Raw genomic sequence first — 25564 nt, forward strand, 5'->3', positions numbered from 1 at the left:
TGTTCCTTTGTGTATCGTATTTGATAATACATGATTCCCGATTACTCACCTGCACCAGGTTTTCTGGGTTTCTTACAACAGCAACTACTTCAGAGTTGTGCTCACTAAAGGTGCTGACACGTTCTCCAGTAGCACAGCTGTAGACTTTTACGCCTGTGCCACTTGGAATGAGGAAAAACCTGAAAAGAAAGCAATGGGTAGTGCTTACTGGGGAGCACTAGGTTGAATGAACTTTCTATCATTGCTTTAGTATGGCACTATAATGTCACAAAATAGACATTGAACATCTGCACTGAGCCCACCCATTTGCAAACTAAGCACTCTTGTCTTATGTGAAGCTAAACAAAACCAAAATTGCAATACAAGTATCAGCACAGAATGCTGCATAAAATTACGAACAAATCGAAGAAGGACCTCTTGCAGAAGACACTTTCTGCTATCATGAACATCAAAAGCGGTGCACTTAATTCAAGTTGAGATGTGGCATGTTTCCAGCAAAGCTTTACAGTCTATGATGTTTTCCTCAATTGGGGAAGAGAGGCTTGTCAATGTAATAGTACCAAACATGTGTTCTAACTGCTGTATCCTGTGCAAAAGTTTTATTTTTATTTTTTCATTCATTAACAAAGGTATGTTCATGTCTATTTTAATTTGCGAGTTGTCATAATGTTCCTGTCTCTCTGAAATATATGCAGGGAACTGTCATAGGTACATGTTAGCAAACTCTGCCTTATAATATAATATAGCATGATTGCCACCGCTGTTCAAAATGTGATATTGCATGTTCGGCAACGTTGGCTCTTGAAATAGCCGAGTGCATCCATGACAATTTTGATAGACTGACAGCTCCGACTAAGATAATTGCCGAGGTAGTATTACGGATTAAGAAAGTGCGTTACGCATGGGTAGTGTGTTACGCATGGGTAGTATCCTAAAACAATTAAATTACCATTCAATATAGCTTAGAGTTCGCTTAATGAAATCGAGCATCACAACTAAGAACGCATCAACGCTAAATTTTGATGCAGCAAACGGAATTTACGTGGTGGAGATCGTGCCATGTGTACAGGGAGGGTCGATCAGCCCTTAGGAGAGCTGTTATTCACGTTATACGCAGTCAAGCAGAGTTGCGAATTCTTCCCTTCAGCGAAACGTCAGTGTGCCGAAACATATGTGCATAAAACTGCCAGATTTATGTTTTAAACACGCAGGGCCACCGAAACCACTTCCAACGGATAGGACTAGTTCGATGAAAATGTAATGTGGAACATTTTGGCACTTTCTCTGACAGGAAGCAATAACATTTCACAACTAAACAGCGCGACAAACTTGCAATCACTGGGATCGCACGTTACTGCGCGCTGCCGCGTGACGGGCCAAACTCATTCACCGCATGCTTTGTGACAAGTGTACGTAACCTTGGACCTTCTTGGATTTCATTACTACTCTCGGCTTGACAACAAAGTAGTTGCATTCCCTTATGATCGGGGCAACTTCAGCCGACAGTTGACTTCGTCTACGCCGTTCGTGTTGTCATGACCTTGTTTTCACTTATAGGATGATCGTGTAACAATTTATACTTACTTGGAGTCATAAGAGAACGTCCCTTTGTGCTTTACCAAGCTTGCTCCTGTCCTACAGCGCGGAGTTGACTGGCTTTTGTAAGTCATGTTTACGAAAGACGGCAAGACACAAGCATGGACTTTAGCGACGATGCACGCGGCATGGCAAACACAGGATATTAGCTCCCGGAAGCTTCTCACCGTAACGAGGCAGCCACTATGGCTGCCACAATGACATACAGTTAAAAGCAAGTAGTTTTATTTTACAAATGATGTTAGTATTAATAAAAATAACTATCAAGTGATTTGACACTAAAATTTTAATTTTATACGCAGACATGGCGGGACACGTTAATAACGTTGGCAGCTACAACACAAGAACTTTCGAGTTTTCGTTGTATGTTCCTGCATTACTAATTAACAGAATATAATTTGACAGCACTTGTGTTAAGAAATCTGACCACAAACATATTAAAAAAACATTTCTGGCTGCTTCGTTATTGGCATCATCATCACAATCATCGTCTGCTCGCAAGCTGCCAGCGGAATAAGTGGCGCCTGCCGTGTAGCGAATCTTGAAATGACCATTCATAATTTGTACATATTCAGCCGCAATGGAGCGTTCCTTTACTACGACGAGTGGAAGAGGAACAAGAACTCGGGCATGTTGAGGGAGGAGGTCAGTTTACACGGCGCCAAAAGAAATGCTCGATCCAATAGCGAACCCTCTCACCGACTCTGCTTCTGTTGCAGGAGGCGAAACTGATGTATGGAATGATATATTCCCTCAAGTCTTTTGTGGCCAAGATTGCCCCAACAGTCTGGTGAGGATAATAAACCCGCGTAGCGTTCTTGTTCTTACCGCATAATGTTCCTCGCAGCAACGACGGCTTCCTTAACTTCAAGACCAACAAGTACAAGCTAAACTTTTACGAGACACCGTCGGGCCTCAAGTTCATCATGAACACGGACACGAACGCCAGCAACGTGCGAGAGCTTTTGCACGACATTTACCATCAGGTAAACGGCGATATCTACAAACGTTTACGGCTGTATGCGTCAACTATTTATTTTGTGCAAATTGCGATCACCGCAGCATGCTCGTACTGAAGCAGTGCATTTGCTACTGATCTGAAAACAAAACTGCGAAATACAAACACAACGGGACCACAAATAGAACTAACTTTGGTGTCCATGTTTTCTTTCCTCGCACTTTTGGTCCGAGGTGACCACGTTCCTACTCTGCCAGCTCGCAGTATCTCTAGTGTGCTGCTTAATTTACAGCTTTTTGTAATAGGCCAAAGTACGAAATTAGTGGGAATTCAAATTAATTTGTTATCTGTCAGTTATTTACACTGCTTTACTGTTAAGTACTAGTGTTGTCACCAAATCAATTGAGCTGTGGTCCTTAGAGGTATAGCTTTCAAAAGCTTTGTTGCATGCATGGGAAAACATAGAACTGTACCATCACAGGCAAGCAAACAAGTGGTTCAGTGCTGAAGGCCGTACCACTTTAGGCTAGTTTTCGTTCATATTTAAACAGGATGAAAGCTAGGCATTGGAAGCGCCATTAGCTGCACTGAGGAAACAAGCACAAGCACTAAAAGCAAGATGAAAAACTATGTCGCTCCCTTTGATGCAAATATCAGTCCTAATCTGATAGTTGCAATTTTGTAGCGTTTACTCAGCTGCACCTTGCTTTCAAAGATTGATCATGCAATAAGTACATTGCGTCTAAGTAGTTATTTGAGCGCATCACCATTTTGGGCATTTCCAATTTTTTGTCGGCTTTTCTTTCTATTTTCTTGCATTCTAAAAAATTGCATTGTTCAAACACTAACCAGTGCCAACTCACCTGCTGTTCTGTACCGCAACGTGCAACTGCACTCCCGAGTAGTTTGCTCCAGATGTTTGCTCTCTTGTTCCTACACAGGTCTACGTGGAATATGTTGTCAAGAACCCCGAGTGCCAGCTGGGCAAGCCCATCACAAGTGAACTTTTCAAAGAACAGCTCAATGCTTTCATTCTCAAGTCCCCACTGTACAAGTGAAACATGCATTTTATTCACATGTGCCTCCTCGCAATCTCCCTCTCAGTGGAGGCTGGCCCTAGGACGGCTGCGCCTGGCGAACACCTTGATGGTTCCACCAAAGTCCGCACTGATGATCACATAATTGCCCGTAGCAGGGCTCTCTGGGACCGTAGTTTCCTTCTCATCCAACTGCTGTAGAACTAAGTCTGGGTTTGGTGCAAACACTGCTGCTGTCACCACAGCATTGTGAGCTGCAACATTCCACAAGAGATTGTTAATGTAGCACAATTGGAAACACATCTTCCAACAAATTCACTTCATCACCAGCACTACTACACTTCCAGCCAGAGGTAATTCCCAGTACTCAAGAACCTCCACATCTCAAAATTCCTAATCTTCTAAATTGTGTGTGTGGTACTCAGTTGCCCGTGAATACTTATCAGTTTGCTTTATATCTATTCTTCAACTCCTAGAGGCCAACAATGACCACTTCTACGTAGCAAAGTTCTTCGCAGGTCCACCACTTTCTAGTAACTCCTTTTTTAAAGATTTTTTTCCCTTTTTTTTTTCATACACATGAAAAAGGGGGGAGGGGGGCTAAAGAACATTCCTTGCTTTCAGAGAAACTGTTCTTGAAACCCGTAAAGCTAGGTAGCTAGTGTTCATAGAAAAATAAACAAGAGTGCTGTGCATATCTCTTCTCAATGAAGCCGGCCACTGTGTCACAACACCTTGGTACCAAAACCAGGAAAGGTTCAGAACTGAGGTTAAACAGCACGAATAAAACAAGGAAACAAATATTACAGACAAGACCTTACTAATGCAGGAAAGGTTGGTATAAGCAAGTATTATCGCAAATTATTTAGTGCTCTGGTGCTTGCTGGTATTTCTTCGAAGGCATAAACCTTTTTTACCTTCATTTAACACTATAAATGACAAGTTGAAAATTTCGTGTCAGAACCCCTTAAAAATTTTGTTTAATACACAATAACAATGTTTCTATTAGCCATGCTTCAGACAATTTATGACAATCGACTCGACCTATGCATAATCAAAATGGACTTAAACAAATTCACAGTTTGCAGAGAGCCGACATTACACAAACTGTCCATATCCACTTCACTTAAGCAACAATGAAATCTGAGGGTAGTGCTGTCTTTCCGCCTTATTTTCTCACCACACACCACCTTTTTATTTGTTTTTTAGCAATATCTACCCTTGTTGCTTGTTGAGTTTGCCAGAATAGCGAGCACCATATATTGTGCAGAAAGAAATTTAATTCAATGATCTTACTCTGTTGCAGCCTGTGGAAAAAGTGTGGACAATGTGTTTTTGATGAAAAAAAGAAAAAGTGTGTGTTTGGGTGGGGGGGGGGGATGGTGGTCATTAGAAAAAAATGATGTGAGCTCATCAGGTTACTTAGAGTCGTTTCAAGCTACAACTTGATATGAAGAACAAGGATGTAATAAAGTGTCAGATGTAACGAAGTATAAATTAAATGGTTCTTGCTGATATCAACATGTAACAAATGTACGCTCATAACAATTAGATATAGCGATAATAGGTATTCTCGAGTTGGATGCAGCTTCATCATAACAAGGTTTGGCTGTACATCATCACCTTGAACTGTTTTCGTCACTCTGTTGCATTCATCCCTTCAAGACAGGAGGGAATGCAGAACAGGCATGAACACATCAGAACAGATGCTTACTAACTATACTACTATTGGAATTTCCAAGTGCACAAATGTCATTAAAGCACTTACTATTACACAAAAATGTTCAGCATGAACTAGACGAGGAAGAAATAGACATGAAAACAGCACCAGCGCTGTTTTCATGTGTCTTTATTTTGTCCTTGTCTAATTTGTGCAGAAAAATTTTCGTTTAGCATGGCTTAACTAGCCTATTCCAAGACTTTTCTGCCTCATGTTTACTGCACATTGCTTTGTTGGGAAATCTCAACGTCAAGTGCCAAGTTTTGTTTCTTGCAAGCATTTGATCCAAGCACTCAAATGTATGGACGCCAGTCAGAATTGAATTAACCAGCGTCGAATTAACAAAAGTCTACTATACAATGATTTTAAATCAAGAATTGCTCTATAAGGGGCCTCGTTCTGCTTTCATCAGAAGTTCTGCACAGTAGTAATGAGCGTGATGGCAGTTGTGGCTCTGAGACAAGAACGTCTCACATGTACAAATATATTGAATAAAATATGGGTACTGAGGAAGAAAAAAGGGGAGTTTCACCTACATTTTTAAAAAATCAGTAATAACCTTCCTTTCACAAAATATACGAAACAAAAGTTTTGAAAGTATACTTTACCAGTACAAACTGATACGGTGTTGCCTTTTCATGTTCTCTTAACCCTTTTCGCATCAAAGTATTTCTTTAGGTAATTTTTCATCATATTGTTACAGGCATGTTGAGAGTATAAGACTGTATTTACAATGTATGTACAAGCAGAGTCGATGGGGTTAAGATGGCTGACTAGTAACATCATGCAGCAGCCAGCATCTCGCGATCTTCTTCCTCTCTCTTCATTTATCCTTCTGTAACGTGGAGTTTCTAAATAAATACCCTAGAGGGAAATGTGGCGCTAGTGTCTACAGGGGCTCTCATGAGCGTTGCATCAACCTATGTGGGAATGATTGGAAGTACAGGCTTCGGATTGACTTCGATCTTTAGACTAGTGGCGTTTGCTTGTGGTACAGTAAACTAAGCTATACTTAAGTATTATCGCGTAACATCTAATTTTATTTCTGCAGTGTCTTATATAATGCACAACACGTTACAGAAACTTTGTATGACAGATTGAAGCACGGTTTACTATGGTTTGCCACCAGGGCACACCAGGGTATGCATTCTTCTGCGATTTTCTTCCCGATTTAGTGTCAAAGAATAATTATTTATTTTTACAACAGCAATAACAACCATGCATGTACTTATATAAAAATACTCAAGTATCTATGGAAGCGTTGCGCGTTTGAGAGGAATGCTACAAGTGTTGTCTACTACGACGCCTGCTCGCTGCAAACGCAAGACTTTTCTCGCAGACGACAGGCACATGCGAACTCTCTCGCTCTTTCGAAAGGCTGCATCAGCTGTCACGATTGCTGAACGTCTTCAAGTACATTTAAGCACATCTGCTGCAGTGCTAGCTAGGACGCTTGTGGCCTCCTTCGAGTATGCTTTATTATATTTTATATTGACGTGCCGCTTCCGAAGTGTTATGGCGTGGCTTTGCATTTACCCATTTTGCGACACTAGACTACAGCCAGGAAGCAGCAACCTTTCCTACCACAAGTAAGTTTGTGTTCTCAAAGTCCTAAAACATGCATTTCAATGATCACGTATACGAGCAATGCATAATGAAGCCCTTAATAAAATTTGATTGTCAAGCCACTAGAAGTACAACGGTCTATTTCTTGTATCAGTAGTGCCTTCTTTTTCCTATTCTATAAAGCACGTAATGCTACAGTGCCAACCTAACACACTTAACAAACCAAGGTCCAAACGGTCAAAACATGTTCTTTCAACGTTTATGATGCAGTCGCTTTCTCGTCGGGGCTTCGACACCACACCGCGACACAAACATCGTCCCAACCGTTGGCCCAACAGGCAATCGCCACTTCGAGCAACAGAAAGGCAGAGAGCTTTGCGTTGCACTGTCCCACTGCAGGTTATAGCAATTGCGCTTGGAGCCAAACCAAAACTGCCCGAAAATACTTGTAGACTAGTTCTCCATTCAACAGAATGCCAATCCGTAGCCTGTACTTCCCATCATTCCCATGATGGTTGAACGATCGCAGCACCAGATTTCCCTCTAGTTATACTAATATGAAACTCTATGTTCCGTAACAATATTATACCGTATTTATTCAAGTCTAAGCCGATAGTTTTCTTTTAATGTGAGTTATGAAACTGCTAAGTCGGCCTGTAGCTGCGAGGATTTTGCTAGGAGCCATGGAAAATATTAAAAAATGGCCTGCTTCTAGCACCAGTGCCATAAGGGAGTGCTGTCACCATTCCTATATACTTCCATAGACAAACAGTACTACAGTTCACCATAACAGTATACTACATCCTTTCAACCGGATTAAATGCGTGCAATGCATGCACAGTCATTGTTTTTCAATGTTCCTTTTTGGCGAGATACTGGCATCGAGCACACTGCGTCTGCACATGAGTATCTACAAAGAGCCACAGCAAGTTTGTGGCTGGTGCTGGACATTGGTAACAAGTGCCATTTGTTTTTCTTGCTGTTTATTTATTTATATTGTTGTTTGCTATTAGTTTGGTAAGCCGGCATTTGTGGAGATCTTATTTTTATTTTCTGAACTTCCAAATTTAGGGGGTTGGCTTAGAATCAAGGCCGACCTAGATTTGAGTAAGTACAGCAGCGAAAGAGCAAAGGATAAAGCATTGCAGCAGTGAACTAAAAGAACATTTTAGAGCCAACAAAGAAGCTCAATAGAGCTTCAAGGAGACACTTTAACCTCAGGAGCTGTTATCATAAGGCATGAATGTTTGAGACACAGGGCATCCCACAACGCACGAGTAGCATTAGAACTCTGACTAATACCTTTTATACTTTCCCAATAAGTGTTCCGATCCCGCCGTGCTGATGAGAACTTGTAGTCGTGGTAGGTTTTCCAGATGTAGATAAACTGGTTCTCCGAGCCACTGATGACATACCTTCCATCGTGGCTGCGCACAGTAGCATTTTCACTTGTCTGAGCTCTACAACTATGAGCTAGCCTTACCTGAAGGACCCTTTGATTTGGCTACTGAGGTTGACGTAGCCTTTGTACTTGCACGAGAGTGATAGGTCTCGAAGATCATACAGACGAATGCGCGAGTCATTGGAGGTCACAAGAATCTGCAAAAGAGCGCAGGCTCTTAGGATTCCAAGCAGCAAGGTAAGAATTCAGTCACGTAGTTACTGATTCAATGAAACTGATAAAATATGCAGGACAAGTAGGGCATAGCTGTTTAACATAATGCGGAGCTAAACGGCCCTAATTTTACATCGCCCGTGGAATGGCAATGTGAATTCTGTCTGTGTGACCTTTACATTTAAATCCTAGCAGCTATAGTTACATTGTTATACAAGCTAGCATAAATTATAGAGGTTACAAGCAACAAAAATGAATCTCTGTAGAACATAAGGAAAGACAGGATAGTGTGTGCGTGGGTGAGTGTGTACGGTCATTTTTCTGTGCACAATCAGTGCTTACGTCTGTAACGTAAGCACTAAAGCAAAAGTAATGTTTGTCTGTAACTGGCACGCAAATTTGCAATCAATTATGAACTTGCCTTGTCTTCTCCAGGCATAGGCTCAATACCAGTAATCTTTCGGCCCTGAGCATTCTTTCCTCGTGTTGAGCGTACATGGATTTGGGTGTAGTACTTGAGCTGCTGCACGAAAGAGGCCCAGTCAAGACCGTATGCCACTGCTAAAGCTTCACTTTACCTCTGTGTTATAGAAGATGCACCGCCCATCATAGGAACCGACCACGGCAAACTTGCCCTTTTGACAAAAGTTGGCAGCTGTTATGAGTTTGGTCTGGCCGTCCAGCTCGTTCCAGAGGGCGACTTTCTTGTCTGGAATGTTCCAAAGTCTCAACTTGCCATCAAGGGAGCCACTCAGGAAGTAGCGGTCATCCTGCGAGTGATCACAAATGAGCCATTCGCACTTGTTGCACTAGCATCAGCTACCTTACCCGGGGATGGAAAGCGATGGCCGTGACAAAGTCAACATGCTGAAAGCAGCAGAGGCAGTCACGACTGCTGATGTGCCACAGCCTCACTGTCTTGTCCATGGATGATGACAGAATGAAGTTGTTCTGCATGAAAAGAAGGCCTGGCTACTCAGTGCCACAAGGGGAAGTGGCTAAAAAAAATAGCACAAAACATTAAAAAAATATATATTGCACGATAGGAGATGCCATTAGGTGGGACACGACAAACATGTCACAACTACTGGCTGTGGGGACTTATAAATGCTTGGCAAATGCATTTGGTCTTAACTCCAGGGCTGCCAAGATACTGAATCTTATCATGTAAAATTGCTTAGTGCCTGAGCTGTTAGAGATCTATGTTTTAGAACAGGTGCTGAAGCTGTATGTGCGTGACGTACCCGTGACCACGACACGTCCAAGAGGTCAGCGGTGTGTCCAGCATACTTGCAAAAGGAACGGAAAGGTCCTTCCTCTTCCTCCTCTGGTGGTGGATCTGCTGTTTCTGTGCTCTCATTCTTGGTAGCTGCAATATGTCACAAAAGAGATGTCTTAGAGCTGACCTAGTACAGTCAAGCTGCAGAAGCTTACAGGCACATATACAGAAACACTAAATCAGTTGAGACTGATAAAGTAAAGTATTCCTTCAAAACTCTATCTTCATTAATTTCGCAGTAAGATGCGATTACGAAAATAGAAAATGAAGACTAAAGTTTAATTCCTTGAATTTTGTGCTAAAACTGCAGTGAAGGTGCCTGAAACATTCTCAGTTCAGTCTTTCGCTCCTTTACAGTACAGTACAGTCTATCTTTGCCAATAAAAGAACAACTCAACCCAAGCAGATGCCATAGATATTCATGGTGTTACAGCAAAGCAGTGCAGGAACTTCCAAGTGGTGTAGCCGCCTGTCTAGGTAATTTTTGCGCCTCTTCTGGCTTACCAAGCCTCCTTTCATGGTGAGAGTCTTTTTTTCTTGGTACAGTAGAAGTGCAATTTACTATTACAGCTAGACTTACTTTTTTATTTAATGTTCCTTTAAACATCCAGCTGCCTATGCTTAACTCACATGAGGGGTGTTTGCCCAGTCCTGCGGCTTATGTTCCCAGTTCTGCCACAATACTGATAAACTCGTCTACTGTGATGGTAGTGCACTAGTTCGGTCTGCTGGTATGGCATTATAGCGCACATGCATTTGCCTGTATGCAATGTGCACATGTGGACCGTGTATAACTGTGATGACTTGTAATAACTTGCATAAATTGTATAACTGCAAAAGTGTGTGAAAGTATAGACTCCACTTTAAAAAAGCAACTCGAGGCATGATGAGGAGTAGCTGCTTTCAATACATGTAGTGGAAACTTGTTACATTTCAATGTTGCATATACCCGCTGTGGTTGCTCAGTGGCTATGGTGCTGGGCTGCTGAGCACGAGGTTGCGGGACCGAATCCCGGCCACAGCGGCTCCATTTGGATGGGGGCGAAATGCAAAAACACCCGTGTACTTAGATTAAGGTGCACGTTAAAGAACCCCAGGTGGTTGAAATTTCCGGAGTCCTCCACTACGGCGCGCCTCATACACGTAAAACCCCACAATTTAATTAATGTTACATATCAAACATTTCAATATGGTGGACATTCATCACACACCACTGCGAAGTATCTGCCGAGTGCCTGGGCTCGCCTAAATAACAGAGTGACCAGATAAATTGAGGCCAGATAAATAAGCGAATATCCCTCTCAAAACAAGCCTAAGTATAATTGGTAAGGCTCCTTCGAAATTGGCCAAGAATGGGCAGAATGTGGTGTCTAAAGAATATATTTGAGACTATGGCTGATTATCTTTTAACATTGGCTTCTGGAGACTGTTGAATTTCTTAAGAACACTGAGAAAAAACATGGTCATCATCGTCGATCACAATCCATCTCTGTAGTAAGCAATGACAATAAGAGATTTTCAATTTTTCTCAATCCTGGCATGAGTTTTGAATCTAAATCAACGTTGTAGTCCAGGGACACATTAACATTATACAGTGCAAAAGGACTTGCTAATGCAAAAACATGCATTAAACTGCAGTTAATTTAATTGAAACAGCGCAAATGCCAATAGCCCTAAAGTATCATGACAAGTGAGGAAAAAATTGACAAGCAACTTGAGGAAACCGACAAGTCCAAATCCAATTATAGCAGTAGAAGTGGTCATTATGCTAAATATAATGACATGCCTCTTCAGGCAACCAGATTTGGGTGAGCAGTTAAGTATTAGAATTTGTAACAATATCAAATCTGCTCCCACCATCTTGTACCACTGCCACCAAAATCTTTCTTTGACAAGATCAAGAGAATAAAATGGGATTCCAGTAAAGCTTGGAATTGTTTGCCAGGAATAACATGAGGCCAGAAAGCTTAAGCGGTGCTTGCTTCTGTTTCATAAACAAACAAGCAAAATGCAGCGACAACTGCTTTCACCACTTAAACTCATAAAATATTTTGCTGAAAACAATACTGGATTTTCAAGACACTGCAGGCCAACTTTGCTGCATGGTGCCATGACTAGAGTTGTTTTGCAGCTCCTCCACAAGCCAGAGTACTTTTTCTAGCTGTGATAGTGCCATGCAGGGAAGTTGGCCTATGATGTTTTGAATATCAACTATTGTTGACAGCCTACATATATTAGCTGCAGCAGCAACCCTTCTCACTATGACACTACGAAACTCTATGGTCTAGCTAAAAATTCTCTGTCACCTGCAGTGAAAGACAAGATTTCCCTGCAAACACTTCACAGAACAAACCACAGCCCTGCTGCTTACATAATGGTCTCTGCGAAAACAGTAACACCTTGCAGCTTACTTTCCTGCTTGTACTTGTTGCGCATGTCATCGAAGAGCTGGAAGGCGCTCTTCAGTACCCAAATGCGCAGGATAGTGTCCTGGCCCGCCGTCGCCTTGCAGAGGAGGGCAAGACAGTGCATTAAGCAGTAACCAGTTGATATGTTTCGTTAAAACTGTGCACACCTCGCGGGTTAAAAGTGTATTAACATGAAATGTTTGAGTTGTCATTTTCTCTTTGCGTTAAATAAAAGTCGAAACCCTTTTAACCTTAGAAAATAATACTGGAAAATGTCAGAGTGTTGTAAGTAACTTACTAGAATACTTGTTTCTATAAAAAATTTTTGGTTTCAGTAGCCAGAGGGTGGATATGTCACAACGTCGCAACACATTGGCTCATTCCATTCCTGCAAATTTCACATGCGTGAGTGAAGTTAGAAAAAAATTGCACAGCATTGTCTGCTTATTTTTGAATGAGTAATATGATAATGCCTAGCAATCTTGCTATACAATGGCAGCAACTTCTGCTCTCTCTCTCTCTCTCTCTCTCGCTCATAATAATTACTATTACACCAGGTCCATGATATAGAGAAACTTTAGTATCAAATTAAAATATCCTGCATTTCCCAACTTTTATACTTTTACAGTGTCATCCTTTTACGTCCGAGGAGCATGTGGTAGACATTCTACAATTTTGAAAATATGTAATTTTGAAATTATGAAAATATGAAAAAGCAAAAAGAGTGCATTGTTCAGGCAATATAATGAATACTGAACATTTGTGATCAGTAAGCTAATTTTATATGCAAATATAGACTATAGTATCTCAAGTGGAGATGGCTACATAACAGTATATTATAAAACTCAGCTTTGCCAAATAAGTGATGGGACAGTCCCAAAGGAATAACTTACCAGCTCTGATCAGACTTCGGTACTCCTTTACAGAGGCAAGAGTACTACATTATTGTACCGTGCAAGAAATATCAGAAAGTGATATTACAAGCAGGTGACTGCTGCCCTGCTGCATTTCAGCTTCATGTTCAGATTTTGTTCTATATAAGGAATAATTCAGTTTAACCAAGTTTGACGATAATAAATCTATACCTCTTACTTCTATAGGTCTGCTGAGAGAATATCAATTCTGCTCAAAATCCCATATTATTAAAAAAGAATGAAAAACCTGCGAGACATCTGATAGGGTCATTCAATTCATATCCCACTAAATCACTTATTTCTTAAAAACCAAAAATAATTTGAAATAAAAAAAGTATCTACTAAATGCACATTTTTTTTTTTTTGTTGATAACAACTACTAGATCTATAGAAATATTTGGCTATAATGGCAGTGCTGAAGGCAACTAAACAAACTGTGCAATAGTGCATACTGGGCGAGTCCTGCATGTGTTATTGTGCCCTTATATTGTCAGTGTTAAATAACTATTAAACATGATTAACCAACTTTTCAAAATTTCTGCCATGATCATAAGCAATGGTCCCCAAACTGTTTAGCTTATCACTGCTATCAGACCATTCAGCATAAGATAACTTTTTCTTTAATGCAAGCCTACTGTATTTGCTCTCTCGCATCACATGTACTTGCAGTGGATGCTCACAACTACAGGATGCCTCCTCCATTTTAATGACTGCATTTTGTCTGTGTTTATGTGCTGTATTTGCAAAAATTTCTGCAATATGCTTCCACAGAATCCCAAGCACTGCTGCAAAAACTTCTTGCATCATTGCTGTGACCTTACAGCGATTCAATTTACTAGCACCTTAGCTTTTTCAGAGAGGAAGCAAGAAAAAAAAAAAAAGTAAGGAGGCCATCAGCTAGCTCACCAGCAGGCGTCCGCAGGCCGAGAACTTCATGGTCCACACAGCACCCTGTGGAAAAATTACTCAGAATTGTGGTTGTAACGGATTGTATTGCATTGTGTGGGTTCACAGATTGGCCACCATAAGAAAAGTCTTCACCAATATTAACCACAGTCCCACGTAGCTGCAGCTGATGCCTGAACTTCCCCAACTAAGTGCAGAATGACATTTAGTCTCAAACCTTTTTCCTGTGCTCAATTTCATTGCGAACTGATATTTGCATGCATTATTTATTTGGAATCCCTCCCTCCCCAGAGCTACCTTACTTATAAAGAACGGGACCCCAATAAACTGTTTCTTTAGCTTGCAAGCATAATCAGTTAATTATGAACGTGTACTGGACACAACGTCCTGCATGCATGAATGCAGAGAACTATGAATTGGCAACTTTCTACACTTTATTTTTCAAGCAAACACACTATGATGTATTCAAGGTTGAGAGTCCTGCCATGAAATGGAATAGAAATCCAAAATAAAGACCCACTGAACCTCAAGCTCCAGAAAGACCACTAAAGAACTGAGATTCATCTATTGTACATGGCAGGTGGAAAAAATATGGAGGGCATGGGAAAGGGCATTCGTTACCGTGTGCACGTTGGCAATTTCCTGGACAAGACGAACAGAGTCGAAGTCGGGTGGGTTCCGGTGGCTGGTCTTGACCTTGAGGGTCTCTTCCTCACTTCCTTCTTCTTCACTTGGGCGTAGCCCTGAAACAGGCCAGCAGTCAGACATTGAACTCCCCAGACTTCTTTTGTCAGGTGTGGCAAGCACTTTCTCACCGACTTGTCCTTCCTGGGGAATTATCTGACATTTCATTTTAAACTCGCCCAGGTTGTGTGGTCACATACACAACTTAAAGGATAGTCAAGGGCAGCTACAAGATCACATCTGGAATTAGGATGGAGTTAATGAACATGAATGATGAAAGACAGAGACAATGAACAAAGGAGAAACTACAGTGTGTGTGGTACCATTACATTACTTTTACTATAATTTCATTTGCACAGGCTGCCACAATGCTTTTGTAAGAATATGGTAAAATGTATGGTATGGTATGGAATATGTAAGAATGGTAAAAGGAAACAGTTCGTAGTTGAATAGTGTATAGACAACTTCTAAAGGGTTTGATGGAACTACAAATGTTCTTGTTATATAGCTGCTTCCCTTATTTTTTTAAATCCAAGCTTTCTTTTTGAACCCTCCACGACATTCCTGACCATGGCTGCTGGGTGCTTCCATCTTGGCAAGTAGCTCACACTTCAAAAGAATAATAAAAAAAATAAAATAAGAAAAATACGGGCCCAATGATGGGATCAAAGCTCGGTCCACCAAAAAAGCCAGCAATCTAACCATTAAGCCACAACTGCCTTTCTTTCCGTTCATGGTACTTAATTCAGGGACACAGGACTCCTGCTAGAAACAAACAGATAAACAAACTAAGAAGTTTCTTCTAGTTGCATGGCCATGAAGACACATACATATACTTCTTTCATGCCAATGCCAACTAGCGCATTGATATAATTGCTGCGTGTATCACATTGCTTAGCACAGGTGCATGAGAGCAGATGTGCGTGCGCCAGTTTCTTTTACGTCAAAGGCACAAGAATGAAATAGGCAAACTTGTAGAATTTTGATTAACTGCTTCACGAAAGCTTTGCTTCATACAAGTTACCAAGATGTGCATTGGATCTGCATAACTTTTTCTTTTTTTTTCTCCCCAAGAAGCCTCACCAGCGGAATTGATTGGAATTGTCCTGGTAGCTTCTTCATTGTTTGAACTGTTCAAACCCAAAGGTACCCACTGAATATCTGAGAAAAACAGCTTATACTCTTGCCATCACCATAGTAGTGTGTCCTGCAGAGAATCTTAGCATTACATGCAGAGGTTGCATTGTTTTACACTAGGCTATTTTACCACTGCCCTGACAAAGTCTCACTGGCTGCCTCAGCTTCATATGAAAAATCACTGAGGCAATCTGCCCTGCTCATATAGACCGTTTTTTCACAGGCGCCACCATATTGCTGTGCAGTGGCACCGTTTATGGGTAGTCAGCATGCTGGCTTGGGCGAGCGCTCCGTTCTGCATGGCAGGTATACACTCGGCGGTAGTTTTTGGCATTGCTTTTCATGCTTGTGTGGTCTATTTAGTATGACGTGGCATCTTCTACGTGGAAAACGGTTCTGTAAGACGTACTGAAGTGCTATAAGTTGGTATGGCCGGACTTTCTGCTGACGTTGAGGCGGACGAAGCATGCAGCACGATGTGTGCGCGCATGTTAGAGCCTACAATCAGCCTCGGAGATCAACTGTGTATTTCTGAAAGTTCCATTCACTAATGTGACCTTATTGCAGTATTATCCTCTAATTCTAAGCTGCGGTTTAGGAGCAATGAAACACACAAAACGATCATAGCAGCGTGGGTACCATTCTGCTATGATAGGAGCCCTGCTATTATACTCTGACAAGCACTCAAACTGCTCGCTGCAGATTGTGTGACTACATTGTGTGACTACTTGGTTCGGTAGACGAAGTTTCCACCCGTGAATAAAATAGCTTTGGTTAGTAACAATAGCATACCTTACAGTGTGAACTATACTTGTCCAGAAAAGTGACCGTTTACGAACTGCACGAGTATCCTAAGCAGGGGTACCTTTGTTCTATATAGTGCATGGTCCAAGCATGCGGCATAAACGTTTATAGATCTGTAAACGTTTTGCGGCATGATTATGTGTTTGTTCCGTTCTCTACTACGTACTCACACATATTACGGAAATTTTGTCCTCAATATAGCCATCGCATTCTTTTTATGCGATTCATCTCAGATATTATGGCTTTACAGGGCAAAAAGGCAATGCTGAAGCACATAGCTTATTCATATGTATCATGCTGGTCCACCAACTGCAGTGGTCGCAGTGTTGAGCAGCGCCATCGGCCTTATGCAGGAGGCTAGCGTAGACATATAGTGATTTCAAGCCTACGAGACTTGAAATCTGTGAGAACGACGCTGGTGTATCACAAATATTTGATAGCGTCTGCTGCTTAGATGTTTCGTGGTTGCCTTAGGTTGGCCGTACAGGAGCATGCGCTCTTGTTTTAGTCCCTACGCCAAGCGATCAGATAGTTAGCAGATTTACCATTTCATGCTGGTAATACAGAGATGCCAGTTCTCTTCATTGAATTAAAACCGATATGTGCAAAATAGTTCACAACACATACACACACCGCAGCTGATAATGCGCGTCGCATGTTTGCTCCCCCAAGAGACATTTCCGTGTACTGTAGTTACCAATGCACCAAAAGGCTTCCCTGACGACCTTATATGAATGGACATTGCGTAAATTTCACAAAGTACAATCTAAAACAACTCGAAATCATTCCGTAGCACACGACAGCAATACTTTCAAGCAGCGCAACGCTGGATCGCACAAGCCAGAGAGGAGGAAAGGCTCGCCATGCGCCCTTCCCTCCTTACCCGATGAAGAGGTCTATAGCAGCTTGAGCAAAAAAGCAAGCTGCCCAGTGAAGGCACTAAGCTGCCATTAGAAAAACTTAATGCATAAAAAGAAATCTCTGCATGCCCGACTGCACTGAGAATGTTCTTAGTTTGTAGTTATGGCCAACAATTGGGCAGACAGCAAAGTGGCAACCTCCCTACTGCTTTTTTTGTTGTTGTTGTCTGTGCTCCCTAGAGGCAGCCTAACTAAAGCAAAATGTGTACCAGGTTTTCAGAGCAACATAGCTGCAAAATGTTTTGCAGCCATGTTTTGTTTGACTTTTTAGAAGGTCCAAATGTAACCTTCGTCACTTGCTCAATTCAAAATTGTTCACACAAAATGAAAACCTCCTTTTGGATTTGGAGCTACATTCTCTCCAGCCATATCCAGGCAAGCTGTAAAAGCTAAAGATGAAGTACATCTCCAAGTGTCATGACGTGGCTACTCTCATGACAACATGATTTGTTTAGCAAACATGGGCAACCCTCTTGAACTTGTGCATGTGGCTGAATTAGAAATTGGGTCAAATCATTTAATGATGATGGATGATGTCATAATGAGGACATTGGGCGACTTAATTTTGACCACCTGGGGTAATTTAACGTCTGCTGAAACTACAGTACGTGGGCACTTTTGCACTACAGTAAAACCTCGTTAAACAGTACCCGCTTAAACAGTAGTTTCGTTTTAAAAGCAGTAAAGTCAAATCCCCGACTCAGCGGCTACTGAACATAATGTGTTTCGTATCCACATAAACCCTACAAGCTTATTGCGTACGCATTGGTTAAAACGTAGAGTTTCAACTTTTCGTCGCGCAAACACGGCGGTGAGCTGTCTCCATCGGGCGGCCCGACAGAACAACAAGCCTCAGAGATCGGAACAACGGCCTCCAAGCGCCCTGTGCGTTTGTGCGAAGCCACATCAACATCAACATCAACATCATTTCGAAGCCGTGCTTTCTCTATGGCCGTGCCAGAGAGCGATATGGTGTCGTGCAAGTGAGGACTCGCGTCGTCCCAAAGCTCGGATAAAAAAGACGCCGGGTGCTCAGCATAGAAGAAAAATTAGACATCGTCCGTGCTGTCGAACGCGACACGAAGAAGTCGGCGCTGGCACGCAACAGGGATCGTCTGCTAGCTACAGTGTGTGGCATTTGGAATGCTAAGAAGTTGCTCGGCAGCGCTGCTGCGACCGCGAAGACATGTCGGCTACGAGGTTCGACTTTTCGCCATTGTTGCCTGTGTCGTTGCCGAAGTGTCGACTAGCGACAGTGATGAGGATGACACGGAAAGCGACAGCACGGGCGATTCAAGCCCGACAGTGGCACAAGCTGTGCGTTATGTCAGCCTCATGAATGCAATCGCTGCGATGAGAACAGGGGCGCGATAACGTAATTCTATTGCAAATGAAAAGTATTCTAAACTCCGGCATCCGGCAATGAAAAAGGCGCCCCCAGGACTTCTGCAGCACTACTGCGCACGTGCACGGAGAATATGTAACGCCAACGAGGAATCTGCCATGCGAGTGTTTGCCGAGAAGAGGGGGCTGGCTGAAAAGCTGGCACGAAGCTTCAGCAAGTTGAGGCCGCTGTCGTCATCGTGCTAGGCCGCGGCGGCATCAAACGAAAATAACACATTTGTCGCGCGAAGTGAATAAATACTGCATGTTTTTTTTACCCTTTCATCGCACTCTGAGTTCCGTTTTCGACAGGTAAGTGGGTGATCTCATGCTATTCGGTTAAACAGTACTACCATTTAGTACGTACTTTTTCCGAGCTCCGGCCAACTACGGTTTAAAGAGGTTTCACTGTACATCCAAAAAAAAAAAAAATGTAGCTGCCACAATCAAGATATGATTCCACAACTTCATGCTAAATAGCATAATATCGTAGCCACCACGTCATCTTGGTTGTCGTCAACCTGTGGAAAGACAGAGTGTGCAGTCACTGCCGCAATTATTGCAAGATATAAAGAATGCTTACTTTCATCAGCTGCAGACTTGATTCGAGTCACCGTCTGACCCACCTTCTGGCCCACCTTCCGGCCGAGCATTCTTGTTAGACGGCCCCTGCATAAATTACACGGTGGTTTTCATTGCAAACTATTTAAGAACCTAAACCTCAGTTATACTCAAGATGTTTATGACAACACGGCATGTGAGAGAACATGCCTCATCACAATATCTTAATTTATTGTTCAATGATAATACAGTAGCATTTTGATGATATGAATCTCTCTAGAAGGCGCTAAAATTTGTATCAGCTGAATTGGTGGCTGATACAAATGGCGCTTGCCTATGGTGTGGCTGTGTGGGTCTTATCTTGAAAGCGCTCTACAGGAGGCACAGAGTCTAGGCGCGCTGAGGGCTGGTAGCTTCGTGTGCGCTGTGTTCTCGCTGCTTATTTTGCATTGCAGCGAGAGGCAGCATGAAGGGCAATTCACTTGCTGGTGCTGCAACAATTCCTCACACTAGCGTTTTGACAGCATGTGTCTGCGATTATTGAAAGAAATGTGTTCATGTTTGCCTGTGCATGTGTGACACCATGCTTGTTAATTTAGTAAGCGAATGTTAACATGTTTATACAGCCAATAAAACTATTATCCTTACTTCGTACAGATGTCTAATGATTTGCTATCACAACCAATGCATAGCCTTTCAGGGAAAACTGTTGACTTTCTTTTTCTCCTTAAGACCTTTATTTATCTCATGGCAAAATATTTTGAAGAAATACGCAGCAGAATTTGAGAAAATGGCACTTTTTAAATTTCATTTCATTTCATTTCATTTCATTACCTTAAAGAACCCTTGCGGGGTATTACATAAGGGGTGGGTGGTACAAAAATACAGGAGGTTGTCCACTATCTTATTTTAAAGTCAGAATACTCGTTACTTCATCCACGAAGGCAGATGAGGTGGTGATGGCGGCGACGTGGTGGGGAAGGCTGTTCCAGTCTTTAGCTGTACGATGAAAAAATGACGACGAGCAGGTGACAGTGCGCCCGCTAGGGCGAGCAACATTTAGTGGGTGGCCTGTGCGCAGCGATATGCGTGAAGGTGGTACAATGTAAGGTGCGTGGCGAAGCGAGCTGGTGAAGAATTTATGGAATAATGATAAGCTCGCGATACGGCGACGGTGCGCTAGTGTGTCCAAACCAGACTCTACTTTTAATGGTCATACACTGATATCATATGAGTATGTCGAATGAATGTATCTTACGGCACGGTTCTGTATGGATTCTAATGCGTTGCTGAGGTAAATCTGGTGAGGATGCCATATGGGTGATGCGTATTCGAGTTTTGGCCTAACCAGTGTTTTATATGCTAGTAGTTTTACCTGTTGAGGAGCGTTGCGGAGATTGCATTTCAGAAATCCCAATGTTTTGTTAGCAGATGATATGATGTTAGTTATATGCGAGCACCAGTCTAAATCATGCGTGATTGTAATGAGTTGTATTTGAAAAAAATCGATGCTTCACCTTTCGGGCAAAGCTGTGACTTTTTTTTTCTCCTTACCTAAGACCTTCACATATATCATGGCGAAATATTTTGACGAAATACGCAGCAGAACCTGAGAGAATAGCACATTCTTTTGTGAGTTGTCTTTGAAGTCGTGAAGAAAATTTGGAGGACGCTTAAGCTTAGTCTTTAAGAATGGAATCATTCAAAGATCCCCGAGTGCTTCTCGCGCTTCCCGGCAACTGCAGCTTATTAACCATAACGTTTAGCGGGAAACGCTAATGGCGAACGCTATGCACGAAGGCGAGCTTTCTAGTAGAAACGTGGTCTCTTGCGTGGGCCACGATACAGCGAAGGTGAGCACTATCTGGAGATGTTGCAAGGAAATGCACGCGCCGCTTTATGGCCTTTGAGATTTGCGTGCACACAAACCTGGGAGGCCACGGCCGCTCTATGAATGGTAGAAATGTTGGAAAAGAGGTTAGTGGGTTTTTTTTTTTTTTAGTTCTCACGTAACAGAATTATGTTTTCTTGTATATTCAAATTACAATACGGTGCTATTATGTCTGTAGGTTGTGTGTAAGTCGTACTTTACAATTTTTCTATGTAGTTTGCCCTGAGAAATTAATTTCCTTCAGTAATTGCCTTGCGCCACATGTAGGGCCTGCATGGTTGGGTATGTGTGGTTAAAGATTCTTTTTGCCAAAACGACGTACAACGCTGGACGCTGAATGCAGGACGCCGATGCCAGATTTTTTGCGACACGGAGCCCTTAACGCTCTTGCGTTAAAATTCTGCTTCGGGAGGTGTTATCGATAGTAAATACGATAGATCAGAGATTCAGGAAGCCGCAGCATGGTATTTCTCCATGTAGAAATAAAAGCAACAAAAAAGAGCGTGAAAAGGGAAAACTAGCATCGTGATTTATTACTGTAGTCATGTGGCACGCAGGAAGCACTCCTATTGGCTGACGTAAATTTGAATCACTGGTGCACTTGTTTTGCATATGTTTTGGCAACAGCTTGCTGCACACTTTGCATGTTTTGGAGTCGACATTTCAAGTCGACATTTATACCTTGTTATCTTGAGCTCCTTTCACTGCTATGTCCTAGCTGCTGTCTGATGGTGATAAGGACATGATCTGCACAAGATAACAAAATCTGTCTACTTTTCTTTGTGGTGGCGCAGATCCAGTGTCGTAGGTCGCATTGGCAACAGGAATGCAACTGGTACATCGGTGTCGGCACTTTACCAGCCTGGCAACAGCCAGTGTCTGGCACTACTGCCGCACCAGCAAATGAGTGGTGCAGCAGAACTGATAGTTCGGCGAGTTGGTACGAATTCACAGTAACAGGGTGTCTACCAAGTTGACATTTCCAAATTCCCTGAGTTTTCCAGGTTTTCCCTGAGTGCCTTCGCAAAATTCCCTGAGTGATGCAGAACTATGTTTTATGTCAAGACGGGCTGAAACCATTATTGCCTGATGTTGTCACTCTCTAGTAAGTATATGAAAAAATTTAAAAAAAGAATTACTTAATCCAATTTGAATACTAAAGAGTAGTGTTTACGTTATTCAAACATAGAATAAAAGGAGAGGTTAGTAAGATGCACAGAAAATAAAATGTTTTAAAAAATGCAAATCGAGTCAGACATTCTCAAGTACGAATAAAAAGAAGATACGTATAGAAGCAAATATTTCAAATATGAGCTACTTCTCTCAACTGATAGCAACCTCAGTGGTATGAGGCCCGAACTTTGTCACAATTGGAATTCTCTCTCAACAGCTCGTAAGTCAACCTCAACTGTTCTGACATACTCTCAGCCCGCCCATGACACCTCAGTGTTGTGTTTCACTGCTTTAAAGAGTTTATATTGGTTTGGATCAGGGACACCTGCATCTCGGCATCAGCCAACACTTTTGTTTTTTGAGCTCAAGCTCCTTCAAAACGGCAGCAGCACGCTTCCTTTCCCGTTCATTCCTCAATGCGTAGGTACTTTACGTTCTTCTCTTCCTTCCGCCACTCGTTCGTCCCACGGACCATTTGAAACATCTTCTTCGTCAGTTTCACAGTTCACGTTCGATTTTTTTTAACTCCCTAGGATCCATGAAAACATCTGAAAAATCGGCCAGTTGGAAAAAATAAATGGTTGTCATTTACTGCCCTTAAGGGCTCAAACCACCACAGGCACATTCGAAAACGCTCTGAAGGCATGTCGATACACGTATTAGGCATATTGGTGCTCGAACTGTAACAGGAAATACCCGGTGCATGCGTGTATAATTAGGGAATACATACTGTGTCCCATGGCAATAGCTCCTTTCCACGCTTGTTATGCTTCACTGCAATACTTCTGCGTATGCTTCACCAAGTAACATTTCTGTACGGCCGTGAAGCCGACTTTCGAGAACCAGCATTATGCAATGCACCGTGCTTTCCAAGCTTCTAAGCCAATCGCGAGGACCACAACGGCAGAATCCGTGCAATTGCTGACAGTAGCGAATTCTTTCAATAAAAAACACGGCACCCAATGGCAAGAAGTTTCATAGCGAACGCCGAAGCAGCTAGACCTAGCGTTGCCGTAGTGGTGGCTACGGCTGCCAGCGGATCTGCGTGCGAGAGCGTCGGTTCAAGGCGGCGAGGTAATCAAAATGGCAGTGGTGGTGGCTTTGATTAATGCAGTTTCGCACCTGCGGTCACAACAAAATGTCTGGAAAATCGGACGGCAAAGAGTTCTTGTGTCCGAAATTTTAGACGTTTTGATACATTGACTCTAAGGGGTGGTGCCGCATGGCCGTCCAAATTATCGGGAATCCGGAAAGTCGGTCGTTGACAGACACTGTCAACTACTCCAGCCGACGACAGGGCGTCAAAGACGATTCATTACAATTCCTCGATTCCTGTCTGTTACTCACACGTGCATTACCGCGACTTTGGACCCTTTCAATAAAATTACAGCTAGTTTTCCATGATAGAGGCACAAATTCCCTGAGTTATCCCTGAGTTTTTGCAGACTACTCAAAATCCCTGAGAATTACCGGTTTTCCCGGTTGGTAGACACTCTGAGTAAAATATTTAGCGCGCACAATTGACAAGGACACAGTGAAGGTGGACACACAAGTGCGACAAGTGATTTGCAACATTTGAAATTTAGCATGTAAGTTAATGGACTTGAGCCAGGGCTTCTGAAAAATATGCATCATACCTAAATTCGTATCATGCGCGATTGTGTCACTGAGATCCTACTGTAATGCTCTTTCAAATGCAGACACAGAAAGTGTAAACCACGATGACAGTAAGCCATACAATTTTGGTACCTTCAGATGCATAGAGAATGCTAGAGTTCCTTTCACAAGAGCTTCGAGTGTTCAGTTCTGTCATGGTGCTAGGTAGAGATGTCAACAAGAGGATCTTACGCTCTGCGGCGAAGACTATCTGTGGAGTCACCCGGTGGTCTAGGGCTCTCCTCATCGGAGGCAGGGCCCACATCTGAATGGCCCACGTACTCAGACGTGATGCGCATGATGTGCAGAGCCAGTGGGTTGAGACAGCGTGGAAGGCGCTCTTCGGCCACACTTAGGGGCACTTTCTCGCCTGTGTCCAAATTAAGCACCTCCACTTGGTCCAGGATTTCCTGCACATGAGCCGCTTCACTCAGTTTCAAGATGTCGTATGGCGCTACTGAGACGTCACTTACTTGAAGCAGAGATGAATGTATACTTAAAGGGTCACTAAAGGTTCATATTAAGTCAACATGGACTGTTGAAATACCATCCCAGAAACCTCGAAACATTTGTTTCGTGCGAAGAAGAGACTTATTTTAAGAGAAAATTTGTTCTGAAGCGACCGCGTACCTCTAGCACAGTTCAAATCGCCCGTCCTCTGATCGAGGAGTGGTGACGTCATGGTCTCATAGTGACGTTGCGCCGTCGGTGAGTAAAACGGCGCCCGCAGACGGCGCTATGGTTTTTCTGCACAAAACACAAACGCGCGACCAGAAACAGAGCCAAGACAGAGCCGACAGCAGCGCGAAAGCGGAATTATGGTGGCTAGTGGAAGGGAAAGCACGCGACGATAAGCTGGTTCTTTATTTTACGACGCCAACTTTGACGCTCGTTGCAATGGACGACCCTGACAACGACACATTGGCTCGTGATGCTGGGCTCGACTTCAGCGATTTAAGCACTGATGAATGTGACCTGCTGCTAAGGGCTCGCGCTGCCGGCGTCGTTGCATACTACTACGACGGCAACTGTATGTCATGGCTGTACATATTCGCACATTTGCAGCTTTTCCTTCGTGAAAACCAAATGCCGCACTCCCAACCCCGTCTTCGACCTGCAGTTGTTCTTACACTTCGGAGAATGCAGGCAAGACCGACAGAACAGCGCTATGGGAAAGCATTGCTTTGAAAGGCACTCCACATGACTTCAGTAATTCAGCGTTGAATTCGTAATCCTCTGGACGAAAGTGCAGCGAGCACACTATGCGATTTTTTGGCTCTTTGCCAACGTGATGTGGCAGAGGTACGGCACTTAACCACTTCGAATGGAGGGGTTCACTCGTTGGCACACAGTGAT

The 25564-nt window shown here is 42.7% G+C and overlaps 3 protein-coding genes across 7 annotated transcripts in view; 1 reads left to right on the forward strand and 2 right to left on the reverse strand.

Moving 5' to 3' along the window:
- l(2)05287 (WD repeat-containing protein l(2)05287) overlaps positions 1-1745 on the reverse strand; it is an 80435-nt gene extending 78690 nt beyond the window's left edge. Inside the window, exons 1-2 of one of the 2 annotated variants that reach the window (XM_075680010.1) lie at positions 1585-1745; positions 50-179 (exon numbers count right to left, since the gene is read on the reverse strand). In XM_075680010.1, the coding sequence (XP_075536125.1) occupies positions 50-179; positions 1585-1670 (216 nt within the window). In that variant the 5' untranslated portion in view covers positions 1671-1745. The remainder of the gene's footprint in view (positions 1-49; positions 180-1584) is intronic. The other variant, XM_075680011.1, reaches the window with a different exon arrangement.
- Positions 1746-2058: 313 nt separating this feature from the next.
- Bet5 (blocked early in transport 5) lies at positions 2059-3629 on the forward strand. The gene is made up of 4 exons (XM_075680024.1): positions 2059-2241; positions 2316-2386; positions 2444-2582; positions 3496-3629. The coding sequence occupies exons 1-4, from the start codon at positions 2143-2145 to the stop codon at positions 3610-3612; spliced, it is 426 nt and encodes a 141-aa protein (XP_075536139.1). The 5' UTR covers positions 2059-2142; the 3' UTR covers positions 3613-3629.
- The window catches only part of LOC142571559 (WD repeat-containing protein 44), a 49272-nt gene continuing 27311 nt past the window's right edge, over positions 3604-25564 (reverse strand). For 3 of the 4 annotated variants that reach the window (XM_075680014.1, XM_075680012.1, XM_075680015.1), the window contains 12 exons: positions 24401-24618; positions 19511-19596; positions 14621-14742; positions 14000-14044; positions 12183-12276; positions 9737-9861; positions 9321-9443; positions 9071-9262; positions 8914-9015; positions 8361-8476; positions 8180-8304; positions 3604-3845 (listed from right to left, as the gene is read on the reverse strand). In XM_075680014.1, the coding sequence (XP_075536129.1) occupies positions 3655-3845; positions 8180-8304; positions 8361-8476; positions 8914-9015; positions 9071-9262; positions 9321-9443; positions 9737-9861; positions 12183-12276; positions 14000-14044; positions 14621-14742; positions 19511-19596; positions 24401-24618 (1539 nt within the window). In that variant the 3' untranslated portion in view covers positions 3604-3654. The remainder of the gene's footprint in view (positions 3846-8179; positions 8305-8360; positions 8477-8913; positions 9016-9070; positions 9263-9320; positions 9444-9736; positions 9862-12182; positions 12277-13999; positions 14045-14620; positions 14743-19510; positions 19597-24400; positions 24619-25564) is intronic. The other variant, XM_075680013.1, reaches the window with a different exon arrangement.

This window comes from Dermacentor variabilis, chromosome 2 (genome assembly GCF_050947875.1).
Source record: "Dermacentor variabilis isolate Ectoservices chromosome 2, ASM5094787v1, whole genome shotgun sequence".
NCBI classification, from domain to species: Eukaryota; Metazoa; Arthropoda; class Arachnida; order Ixodida; family Ixodidae; genus Dermacentor; species Dermacentor variabilis.

Bases quoted from the DNA above. Each gene is read 5' to 3' on its own strand.
- Bet5 (XM_075680024.1), top strand. From the start codon at position 2,143: ATGACCATTCATAATTTGTACATATTCAGCCGCAATGGAGCGTTCCTT. The intron at 2,387-2,443 runs GTGAGGATAATA...TGTTCCTCGCAG, and splicing joins AAGATTGCCCCAACAGTCTG to CAACGACGGCTTCCTTAACT. The intron at 2,583-3,495 runs GTAAACGGCGAT...GTTCCTACACAG, and splicing joins TGCACGACATTTACCATCAG to GTCTACGTGGAATATGTTGT.